This window comes from Solanum dulcamara, chromosome 7, assembly GCF_947179165.1.
Source record: "Solanum dulcamara chromosome 7, daSolDulc1.2, whole genome shotgun sequence".
NCBI lineage: Eukaryota > Viridiplantae > Streptophyta > Magnoliopsida > Solanales > Solanaceae > Solanum > Solanum dulcamara.
In genome coordinates, this window is record NC_077243.1 from 359,669 (window position 1) to 371,856 (window position 12,188).

At 35.1% G+C, this 12,188-nt stretch overlaps 3 protein-coding genes across 3 annotated transcripts; all 3 read right to left on the reverse strand.

The window, feature by feature from the left end:
* Positions 1-22: 22 nt before the first annotated feature.
* On the reverse strand, positions 23-1,925 carry LOC129893892 (protein MANNAN SYNTHESIS-RELATED 1-like). Its single transcript, XM_055969316.1, has 6 exons — positions 1,787-1,925; positions 1,561-1,681; positions 1,413-1,483; positions 1,258-1,343; positions 550-1,129; positions 23-473 (listed from the first exon to the last, which is right to left on the reverse strand). The coding sequence occupies exons 1-6, from the start codon at positions 1,886-1,888 to the stop codon at positions 201-203; spliced, it is 1,233 nt and encodes a 410-aa protein (XP_055825291.1). The 5' UTR covers positions 1,889-1,925; the 3' UTR covers positions 23-200.
* A 1,164-nt stretch (positions 1,926-3,089) lies between these two features.
* On the reverse strand, positions 3,090-6,772 carry LOC129895911 (glutamyl-tRNA reductase-binding protein, chloroplastic). The gene is made up of 5 exons (XM_055971699.1): positions 6,276-6,772; positions 6,093-6,173; positions 5,522-5,626; positions 5,011-5,160; positions 3,090-3,692 (listed from the first exon to the last, which is right to left on the reverse strand). The coding sequence occupies exons 1-5, from the start codon at positions 6,645-6,647 to the stop codon at positions 3,453-3,455; spliced, it is 948 nt and encodes a 315-aa protein (XP_055827674.1). The 5' UTR covers positions 6,648-6,772; the 3' UTR covers positions 3,090-3,452.
* A 936-nt stretch (positions 6,773-7,708) lies between these two features.
* LOC129896666 (AT-hook motif nuclear-localized protein 8-like) lies at positions 7,709-11,919 on the reverse strand. The gene is made up of 5 exons (XM_055972602.1): positions 11,708-11,919; positions 10,936-10,988; positions 9,120-9,269; positions 8,195-8,353; positions 7,709-7,914 (listed from the first exon to the last, which is right to left on the reverse strand). The coding sequence occupies exons 1-5, from the start codon at positions 11,838-11,840 to the stop codon at positions 7,882-7,884; spliced, it is 528 nt and encodes a 175-aa protein (XP_055828577.1). The 5' UTR covers positions 11,841-11,919; the 3' UTR covers positions 7,709-7,881.
* Between the last annotated feature and the right edge of the window lie 269 nt (positions 11,920-12,188).

Here is a 12,188-nt window from a genome sequence, read left to right on the forward strand (position 1 = left end):
AAACGTTAAGTGGACAGCTACATAATGGAACTGAAAATATTCCATCCAAAATCACTATATTCGTATGACAATACCATATGTCCAAGAAATGATAAACATCAACACTATTTGTTTAGGGGTTGAAGGGGAGAGGGGACAAGAGAGAACCCATTTCCCATCTTACTATTACTGTATATATTGGGTCATTTCTTCAGGAGGAGCTAGCAGAAGCAGGAATAGGCAAAGTGGTTCTTTTTTGAGACGTAATGAGATATGTAGTCCGTTGAGGAAGCAGAAATATGAGCAGCAGGAACTAGTATTTGAGTCTTTCCAGAGGCGATTCTCTTGCCAGCCACATTGGCATAAAAGAGACCCGAGATGGCTGGTACAAATACATCACTCTCAGAACACATGTAGAAGTCGATAACTTTCTCCACTTCAGAATTCTCTGTGTCAAGAAATCTTGCCTTTTTGTCGATGGGCATTATGCTTTCCTGCAATTGCAAATTCAAAGACAGAGAAAAGAGTCAAAAACTAAACACATATTGAGCATGCAGAAGAAATTTTTACCTTAGTATATGTTCTAGGAAAGAGATCCTTTAATGCATCAAGGCTGCTATCCCACCTAGATTGAGTAAGATATATAGTTGTATCTTTGTTGAAACCAATTTTTCTCAGAAACATGGCTATCTCCTGTGGACCATAGCAACTCTTGGATTTAGAAGCACTATTTCCTTGGCAACCCTTTTTCTCCAGTATATCAACCCTTAGATCCACTGCGATAAACTGTCCGTTTGACTTGCTACTCAGAGTTTTTAAGCGGTCCACCATCGATTCAACTACTCCATTAACTTGAGGCTGAAGCTGTAAAGTTGCAAACATCCCCAAACATGCAATTGAGTCGATGTTGCTCATCTCTTTGGTTTTTTTCATGTTTACTGATGGAAAATATGTGGCCAGCCTAATGTTTCCCTTTGATCTGAAAATTGGCTCGATGTTCTCAGCAATATATTCTTCAGTAACCCTGCTAGGAACCTTGACAACTGCTAGATTCCTTCCGGAGACTTTAGATGGCAAAGATTTTGTTACTTTTACCACCCCATCAAGTTTTTTCACAAACTGCTCAACATCATAGACATGTTCAAATTTCCTGAAATGTCGCAAAATTTTGGGTTATACTTAATAAAGTGTGCACCTAATTTAGCTTCTCTCTATGTGAAGAAGTTGTTTGCAGTAAAACTGAATGTGTAAAAAGTCCACTAGAGGAAGAGAAGTGACCTTTTATGAGCAGGTTCACTTCCTCTTATGTCTGGGAGGAGGAGAGTTGCTCGCAGATATCTTGCTACTACTACCGCATCAGCAATCTAAAACACTAAGTAAATTAATATGCATGTTTAAATTTACTCGATCGGTACCAATTTATGATTGAATACCTGAGAGACGTGATATTCAGGACCATTAGTGAGTGAGAAGGTAACATATCCTTGTGATTCGTCAGCTTCCTCTGTTACATATAACAAGAGATTTAAAATAAAATAAAAAAGTAGTCAGTCCATTCTAATTGATAGATAGATCTGTCACCGAGAACTGGTTTAGACCAACAGGAGCTTAGGGATTCTCCATCTTGTTTCCAAGGTCCACCTCCATTGCTAACTAGACTTTGCTTTCTACTGGTACCATGAATTGATGCTTCAGAATCCACCTTAAAGGAATTTAATCAAATTTAATCATAGATTTGAACAGAAAGTATTAAAGCTTGGAAGAGGTTGAGGGACAAAAACAGAGCATGAGAGAAATTATTGATTACAGGAAGGGAATCAAAGTGGTCCCTTTTGATCATGTCTCCGAGCATAACGAACATAGTTATAGTAAGAACTCCAGCCAACACTTGCCTCGCATCCACACCCATATTTACTCTGCTTCTGGGGGGGGGGGGGGGACAAACTATTACTACAAAGGCATATATATAATACGAGAAAGGAAATTGCTTACAGAGCAGAGCCTACTGATCATTTGTCTTTATCTTTATCTTCTTCTTTTTTAATAATATTTTTTACTTTTTAAATATTTGTGTGTAAGGTAAGGTAAGTTAAAAAGTGTGTCGGATCTGTAGTGTCTCCTTCCACCGACACTTTCCAACCTTGAGTAACAACATAAACACAATTTTACATTTCTTCTTTTAGCAAAACTGTACTAGTAAATTTCACATCTTGTATATTATTTAACCATAAACTAGTACTAATTTGAATTACTAAATATTAGTATAAATTGAATATGTCATTGTGCACGAGTGAATGACATGTTGAGTGAATGACCTGACTCAACCAAATCTATTATTACTATTATGAATGGGTTAGTTTCTTTTTGGGTCTAATAATTCACGGATTCTCATCTTTCCATCAATTATTCACTCTTTTGTACTCGTAACTTCCTCTTCCTTTATTTAATTTCCTTTTTGTAATTTCTTGATGATATGTTTTATCATAAAAGCAGAGATTTAGAGATAGAGTGTCAGTATTTTACATTTTATTTATTGAAGCACAAGTAGTAGTAATATATAGCAGCCAATAAAAAGAGAGTCAAGCAAATTGGCCTGCTATTAGTTTTATTAATTACTTAATATAAGGAAGGAGAGGAGCAGGGCGAAGATTGTGGCGTAATTAAAGGCAAGTGAGCATACTAAATTGACCATCTGCTGCCCCCAATTCTTTTCTTTATTCAAACCAATTGCAAACGATGGAGTGCTGGGGATTGTTTGGTCTTTGGGATAACTATTCTCATATTACCAAACAAACCCCTAAAGATTATTAATTTCCTCACTTGTACAAATGCGTGAATTTGACATTTTCAAAATATATAATTAATGAATAAAATTTGTCTAAATTGACAAGCAAGTGATGTCATTTGACCTAAATGACAAACCTCGTTAAAGATTTGATTGATGGCTTTTCCTTGATTTTAGTAAATGGAGTATAAAAACAATTACTCAATATTATTAGGAAAATTAATCTTGATTCAGCTCCGAATTTTACATCCGGAATTAAAGGAAGGCAGTTGAGCTGCTACTACTACTACTCTTATGGATTTTAGTTAGAAAAAGCAAAAACTAATTATTAGAGAACATCACAAACTTTTTTTCCAAAACAACACTTTACCATTTTCTTGCTCAACAAAACTAAAGTGAAATAAGCCTGCCTGCCTGTCTGTTTTGATTTTCAATGTTACTGCATAACCAAACATTGTAAAAGGGTAACACCTTAGACAGCCTAGACTGAATCCCATTTTCTTAAGCTAGTACTGCCTTTTATATTCTTTTTTTCCAACATGATTAGCCGGCATGTTCCTTCTTCCACCACATTTACATTCCCGCTGCAATTCTAACTCACCCATCCTAATGAAAAATAACATTGAAGAATGCTCTTTCAACATATTACAACTCATAACTCCACAACCATCGGCACAGATATATTTGATCAGAGTCCTCTGTGCTCCATCTTTTTCATTTGTTTCACCTTTTCAAAATCTGCAGCATGGAAATTCTTTTCTACTTCCCAAGCAAATTGAGACATACAATTGAAAGATGATTTTGCACCCTTCTCATCTGTAACTTCTCTCGGAAAAGGGATACGAGCTTCAAATACATCATTTACAGGAGACCTGAAGCGCACATCAAAACCTAATCTATCAACCCACAGCATCTTCGCGTCGCAAACCTGCAAGAAAACAAATAAGCCCCCAAATAAGGGCGAAAAAATACCAGTTCAAAATCGTAACATACTTCTTGAAAGTACACAAGAGACTAGGAGAACATTCCATTCCTTAACCCGGAGAAAAGAAAAAAACGCTAGTAAAACATTCCACAAGTGGGGTTTGGGGAGGGTAAGATGAAGCAACACATAGTAAAACACCTTGAAGGATAAAAACGCTACGTAATTACTAAAAACTACTACTGTTAAGGCTGTGAGGAGATGTGGCTAGCCTCCTGCCTCTCCCATCTAAAGGCGACAACACTCACAAAGCTGAAGTTTTGTCATTTCTTATCTAATAATCCCCCCCCCCCCAATTCTTCTTCAGCATATCTCTACCTCTCTCATCTCCTGCTACAACCAAATTCTCACACCTACTTATTGGCGCATCCACGCACCTCCTCTTCACATGCCGAACAATCTCAGCTTGCTTCCCTCACCCAGAGCACATATGAAATATATAAACAATTGAGCATTCTACCAGACTACTAGGTAATGGATAACATTGCATGCAAATCTACTACTATAAACTTAAGAGAGCTTTTATTTGGTCAAAATGGAACATGGAGAAAATGACCAAATCATACCTATCAAACTAGAAAAGAGAGTGAGACAATGATCAAACAAAACACTTGAGCCAGGTAAAAAGGCACATAATCAACTGCTAATGTGAACCTAGGGCCATCACGATGCCACTGCTAATCCTATATCATAATCCAAAGCCTAAGCTCTGAAAAGTTTGATCATGTATGGCCAGTGATTAGGTTTACCAAAAGCTTTTTGTATATCACCCTTGGAACTCTGATTTTTATTTATCTTCAGTTATAATCTACAGTTCAGTGGTCTATATGCCCTTACCCTAACAGATCATGGATTTATTAACATTCCACTGTCCCAAAAAATGCTGCCCTGCTTTCCTTCCTCAGTTATTCTAAAACATTGTTACCTTTCTAAGGAGGACAATGATAAATATTTTTCTACTCGATTCAACAAACTTTGTCCTATAATTTGCTCTTCTCTTAACAAAAAAAAAAATCAAAAGCATGGTTGTGGGTACTTTGAACAAACATTGAACAACTCAATTTTCAACTCTTTTTCTTATAACTGAGAAATTTGTTGTTTCCAATCTCAAATTTTGGTGGATAATGGGTTGGTCCCTCTACCCTTCTTGAAGCAGATTTTTTTTTTTCACCTAGACCTATTATACTAAAAAACAAAACAAAAGTGAACATTTAAAACTAAATTAGGAGTAAGAGAAAGTCACAATGTTATGTTCATTACAAACCTGGAAATCCAAATCTACATAGATGTTGCAAAACCGTAAGATGTCTTCCCTATTGTTAGTATTTATCTCGTCAATCATTCTTTCTGCAAAATCTCTAAGAGGATCTGGGTTTGCCGACTTGTAGTCTGATGAAGTGACCCAAATTCCATCCTGAAAGTATATATCGTATAATTATCATTAATGTAGCTGCACAATCAGTAATCAGCATGAACTACTATATTCAGGGCAAAAGAATAAACTTGAATGGCTGCTTGGTATGCATAATGTAAATATTTTCTCTCATATTTAAATACATGTTCTTATATGATTGACTTAAACTAACTTGTTCTGTTCAAATGATAAGTAGGGTTATTAGAACAAGATGATTTTTTTTTAACATACACTAACCAAACTTGGTTTTAATATGGAGATTAAATATGGTAAAACAATCCCTACCAAAGAAGCCAAAACAAAGCTATGAGTGGTCCAATGGTAAAATAATCCGTTCTTCATGGGAAATAGACTAACAAACCTCTGCAAAATCTTCAATCTGAAGTACCCGTTCGACAGAAAGCAAAAATAAGCGATCCTCATCTACTTCATGCCCAAATCTTTTTTCCCAAACTGAATGAAGCTTCTAAAAGAAGAAACTTTAGTGTCATCAATAGAGAGTTCAGCTTATCATTGAAGAAACAAACTTGATAAAATTCATCACTAATGAAGCGTCAGCTTAGAACACATGGCATTGTTGAAATTGGACAAAAAAGAAGTGCATCAGTCACACATGATTACTACTGTCAACTGCACAGAATTATTGAAAAATAGTGAATACCACGCTCAGAGATAAATTAATCAGATAATCTCATGAATATGTTATTGTGTATTTATTTCTTTCTAAATGACATTACTTTTTCCTACACTAGCAAAGTATTGAAGAAGAGAACGGTGGCCGTTACAAGAATGAATAGGCTATACCTTCTTTGAAAACTAGTCAGTAGATTATTAAATCGCTACGATCCTACATTTCATCACAATCTAAGCAGTATCAGGGAGAGCATATAAAGCATAACGGGGATGTGTAAATTAGATAATCCTTATATCACCTTCAAAGCTGTGGTATCTTGTGGTTTTTGTAGCGTCCCCTGTATGGTACACTGTGGAGTCCGCAACCCATATTGCTCTAACTGATGTCAAGTTCAAATTTTTGGGTTCATAGAAGAAGAAAATCAAAGGTTGGGAAAGAGACATATGGAAAAAAAAGAAAGTAAAAAAGAGTAGAAGGTGACCTGAACAAGGAAGCTAGACTTGGAATTGAGAGCGAAATTGGAAGTTGAGTGATTGAGAAAGAGTAGAGGAGTGCCATTAGGGTCAACAGCGAAACGTACACCAATGCCTAAAGGCCAACCATCTTGGGTCGGGGTGGATAAAGTGCCAACTGAAGATAATTCCAGAATTGTCCTCGAGACCTCAGCTGGGGATGGTTTGCCATTGTTGGTTATATCAGATAGAATTGGCTCAGAAACAACCGAAACTGCACATCTCAGAGACCCAATTGAAAATCTTGGACGACGGTTCGTTTTGGGGAAGGTGAATTGAGCTGCAATTTTAGAGAGATGAGTCGAAAGGGAAAGAGTTGAAGTTGGAAGGTGGATAGTCATTTCTTTTTTCTCAACTCAAAGGATTGGGAGAAGAAATGATGGCAAATCCGAAAGAAGCAACCACATCAAACCCCACGGCAGAAATTTTATTTTTCTACACTAGTTTTTATTTCACCCTTTTTTTTTTTGTTTGTTAAATAGGGTATTTATGTTGGACAACATGTATGCTTGAATTGTGTGCTTATACCCAAGGACGTGGCCCGTGGGAGATACTTTAATACTCTCTTTGTTTTTATTTATTTATTTTAGTTTCCTTTTTAATATGTTACATATTATAAAATTACAATAAGTAATAACTTAATATATTCGATTATATCTTTGAAAATATATAAAAAATACTATAAATTACAATAATTAACAATTTAAAATATTTATAAAAAGAAGTTGATTAACGCTTGAAATTCTATTAAATTAAGACAGGGAGAATAACAAATATTATTTTAAATTATGTAAAAATTACTATATTATTTAAAAGCCATATTAAAAATTTGGTTGGCTCTCCATATTCCATTTGTGCCATATAAATTGAAACAATGGAGGTAACATACAATATTAGAAAATGACGTAAACTAATAATTAACAACTTCATATATTTCAAAAATATATAAAAAATTTGACTATATTGAGCTCATGGCTGACAGACACTCATATCTAGGTAAGGATATGCTTTCAAAATATATACGTAAAATGCAAAATATAGACTCTATTAATTTGAGACGAAGTTATAGAACTTAATTAGTGATATTTAACTGTCATTCAAAAAAAAAATTGAACTCTTTACCATTACACTAGAAATTCTCTTATTTTTCTAGAACTAGAAATAATTTTCGGCAGTTTAATTGTATATAACTAGAAAATTTTCTTATTTTTAGATTGAATTAATCTCCTTTCGAACATCGTGTCAAGTAAAAACTTACTTCACCTGACTGCAGAATAATACATGCAAAATTGGCCAAACGTCCTTTTGGTCTTTAGTTTTTGCACAATATTATTTCACCTTTCAAATCCATGCATGGCCAAACACACACACACACCTACTACAAATTAAAAGATCATCCATCCAAAACAAGTTTTAAGGTTTTCCATAAATTATTACATCAGTTGCACTATCTTGATCAATGTCAAGAGAACATGTAGCCAATTCATTTTTGCTTCAAAAGTATAATAGGAAACAACATCAGTAGCAAGCTAAATGTGCTTGCTACCCTTCAAACTTTTTCTTCATTTCTTCATCTTAACTGGGTATATGAAAAGCAGTAACCGTAACCTGCAAGCACACCAAATTACTCATCATACATGACTTCATGATACGAATGATTACATAAAAACACGAATAATTGAAACTACTCAGACGGACCTTTTAATCTACATTAACCTGAAGAAGATTAGAGCAAAAACAAAATAAAATTCATGTCCGAGATAATGATAAATGCTTCATTACTAGTACTTATTTGGGAGACATAGAACCTGATACTTCAAATCCAAATTTTTTTTTCAAAAAAAGAAAATTTGGTAATTTTATCATCAAAGAAGTAAATAGTAAGAACCTCGACATCCCCTGCTGCAATCAGACGGCCAATAACTGCACCTCCAATAATATCATTACTTGGACCAGCACACAATATAGTCAGTGGTCCAGACTGCTGCACTTGACCATCTTCAGATATAATATAACTTCCCTTAAGACTTGTTATATCATATGAACCCTGCAGGATGACATGCATAGTCATAAGATAAGTATCCTTAACTTTGAAGCGTCCAAAATAGGGTAAAAAAAAAAGTATCCCATGTTTTACAGAGAAGATTTACTACTATATAAATATTTATCTATATTGAGAATGAGTTACCACAATATTTTAGTACATCTATATTATGAAACTGAATTCCCAACACTTCCTTAACAACGTCATCCTAACTAGTTTGCAGTATATTTATTAGCTTGTCCAATGCTAATTGTTGTGGCAGTAATGTGTTCAATACCCTTTAGACCAACCATGCATACTCGTCGAGTCTAATGAATGTTAATAATTGTATCTATAAATGAGAGTGTCGTGACTATAAGAAAAGCCTGGCAGGCTTGAGTTTTGCTTTAGCCTTCTTAAGCAGTATTAAATCTAGATTTGCCTGCTAAATTCCAAGGCAATCATGCAAATAACAAGCATTGAATTGTTTTAATGTCATACCTTTTTAGGTTCTAGCATTTAAACACAGTCTAGCTTCTACACCTAATGAGCTTCTGCTTACCAGTCAGAATGCTCACACGCATAACATTAGAAATCTCATTCGAGATATATATCTAGATAACACAAACTATGTACATCATCTATTGAACGAGAAAAGTAGAGATCCACTATGCACATTATCTATTCAGCAACAACGTTCTAGTTCATTGTAATGATGTAGCACGATCAATGCTCCGGACTAAACACTTGAGATGCAAACAGAAATAATGTGAATAAGATTATCAGGTACCTTATCAGAAGATGGTGAATTTTCTCTATTCAATATCGGGTGCATAACAAAACCAACAGATGAGATGATCTTGCCCATCCATGCGTGGCCATTGGAATTTTCGGACTTGGTTCTGTTCCGAAAATAAGTCAGAACTTCCTCTCCAATATCCTGAAAGGTAAATGGAGTTCCTTGAGTGCACTTTAATCACTCACTATGTACAGCCTGCTTACTTCTATTGAAAAGTCCATTACATAGTAAAAGAAAACGGAGAGCATGCAAAGTACATGAAGTTCAGTGATTGCCAAGAGTCTCACAGTTCGGGAGTTATATATCTATATAGGAATATGTGAGACCTAAATAAATCCTAATTTGCCTCAAAAGATAAATGGTATAATTTTGGAATGAAATGGATAACAATAGATCAGAATGGACTCGGATGATATATTTATCCAACCCAAACTAGTTTAAGAATGACGCAAAGTTGATTGATTGAATATAGGGCCACAATGGAGCAGAATGGACACAAATGAACTATGTTGCAGAATGGACACAAATGAACTATGTTTCCAAATGGTTAACGACATAGGCAACTACCTAATACAACCTACACCAACGGCATTACACTTAGGTCACATTGAATTTCGATGATCCACGTATTTACGTAACATTAAGCTAGTACAAGCCAGTAATGTAATCTTTAAACACCAATTTATTTATTTTTTATAAGTTAATGTAATCTTCAAACACCAATGGATTCTCCGGTGAATGAATGAAAACTTAACCAATGGTTTTCTACAGCCAAACAATCTGAGTTTTCCTATTTCTGACTATGGGTTTGCACTAAATTTCTAAAGAAAATGTTGAAAAGTGACTACTCTATCATGGTCATTGGAAAAATAGTTAGTCTTGCTACTAGGAAGTCATGCAATAGGTAAGTGGTCAAGATATCAGCAGTGGGACTGTGTTTCTGGGAGCCCTCAAGGGTGTTGGAGTGATGACCATGGAGAGACTGGCGCTTGAATCCCAACATGGTAAAAAAAGCTAAGAGACTTCTTTATTATTACCTAAGTCAAGGGGAAAGTTATTTTGTACCTATATTGGTAGGAGAATTCAAGTACTCAGTGGTGTAGGGCACGAACGTTGGCCCAAATATCACCATTATTCTCAAGAAATTGATCTCAAGGATTGCAATGTACTTTTAACCAACATGAAAATGCTATTGGCAACATGAAGAGCTATATGAAAAGGATAAGTGCAGTTTAAGCCCAAGCTTCTAGGATAGACCACGGGACAAAAGGGTCTTTTGTCGAAAAGTTTGATCAATATTGATCTGAAATTCTAGAAAGCTTTCAAAACGTTTAATGTGCAACGAACAGCGTTTTTGTATTTTGGCTAAGAAATGAAGGTTTTATGAACAGAATGAGAACTTTCTGGAAGGTTTGGCTTAAGTTTTGGTAGTGACAAGAAATCATCAGCAACAAAGAATGTTTTGAACAAATGAAAATCAAAAGGCATCTCCTTAGAAGATGATGAACGTATAATTTATGACCTTAGTCTCCATCCACAATCCACTCACAATAGTCATAATTCAGGTCTTGGTTCAATTTACCACCCAAAAATACAAAGTAACCATCTAAAAAGTTGAATATAATGAAGCAAACTTGAATGGAATCGAAAATGCATTACACGGAAAGGACAATCAGAAAATTACGGAGGCACCAAAACAAAAGCATACCATATAAATACTAATATTAGAGAAGAAAATAGCGTACAGAACAAAAATGATGTTCAAGCCCAAAAGAATATGAACACTGGAGAAGTATAAATGTAAGACCTGTCCTTGATTGATAGTCAGGGTATTCCAATGTGTTTCTTCATGCTTTTTTTCTGCAAAAATAAATGTAATAAGAATGTTAAGTTTCAGGATTTATACATGGATTAAATTATTCAATGAATGTGCTACTACATGCACAACATAAATGTTGAACTGACAGTAGCACTGAATATGTCATATGTGTCCAGGGGAATCAACGTAAAATATGCAAACAGCTCTAGAAAAAACATATCTCATCAGAACCATTATCTGGGTAGCACATAATCATGACTAGTCTCTCCACCAAAAGTACAACATTAGATTGCAAAAACGAAAGGGTATGGTAAGTTGAGAGTTTTTAGACCTATAACACGTAATCCTCTTTATTTTTTATGCACAGACACATTAGACCTGACCTTATAAGATATATTTTCAGCAATAGGTATATGTTGCGCAACATTTGTACATTCAACTTGCTTTCTATCAACTTTACTTTTATTTTATTTTCCACCGCGATGGGAGGGGGGGGGAGACAGATTTTCTTCCTTTTTCCCTTTTGGGTTGATAAGGGGGATGAGAGAAAGTACAAGTTCACAGGTTAATAAAAGGGATTAGATCTCAAGAAATCTAGAAAGAAAGAAAGAGAGAATCATTCTCCATAATCCTTTTCTTTCCTTTGTAGAGGTTTTGTAAATCTATAGATTTAGAAAACACAAGACTACTGTGAAACAAACCTCAGAAAAAAATCAAAATCAACATATATACAACCAAATAAAAATTGGATAGCCAGTACCATTGACACGAGGTTTCTTCTCTTTAGGCTGTGGAGGCCTTACAGACCGTGACAAAGAAGGGGCTGGGAGGGCAAGCACCCATGAGTAATCCATACTCTTAGCAGAAGAATCTTTTGCTACATCATCTCCCATTTTTATTTGTTGTTTAGGCTCGTCTGCTTTGAAGCAATATTACCAAGAATAGAAGACATATATAGTCTGTAGAGGGGTTTTAGAGGGCAATCCAGACTAGATTACAAACTGGAAAATTAATTAATGCAGTCTATTTTTTTCCAAACTATAATTGATTTTCCTGACTAAGCACATAATTCAAATAAGTCCCAAATGAAAAATCTTTGACTACTTCTTTTTACAGACATAATCCTACTCATAGGTATTAACAAAGCGCAATCCAAACTTTAGGATTCAACGGATCATGTTTGATCAACATGGCGGTACCCAAACCGAAAGGTCAACTCTTCTTGCCCTCAATCCCCAAAC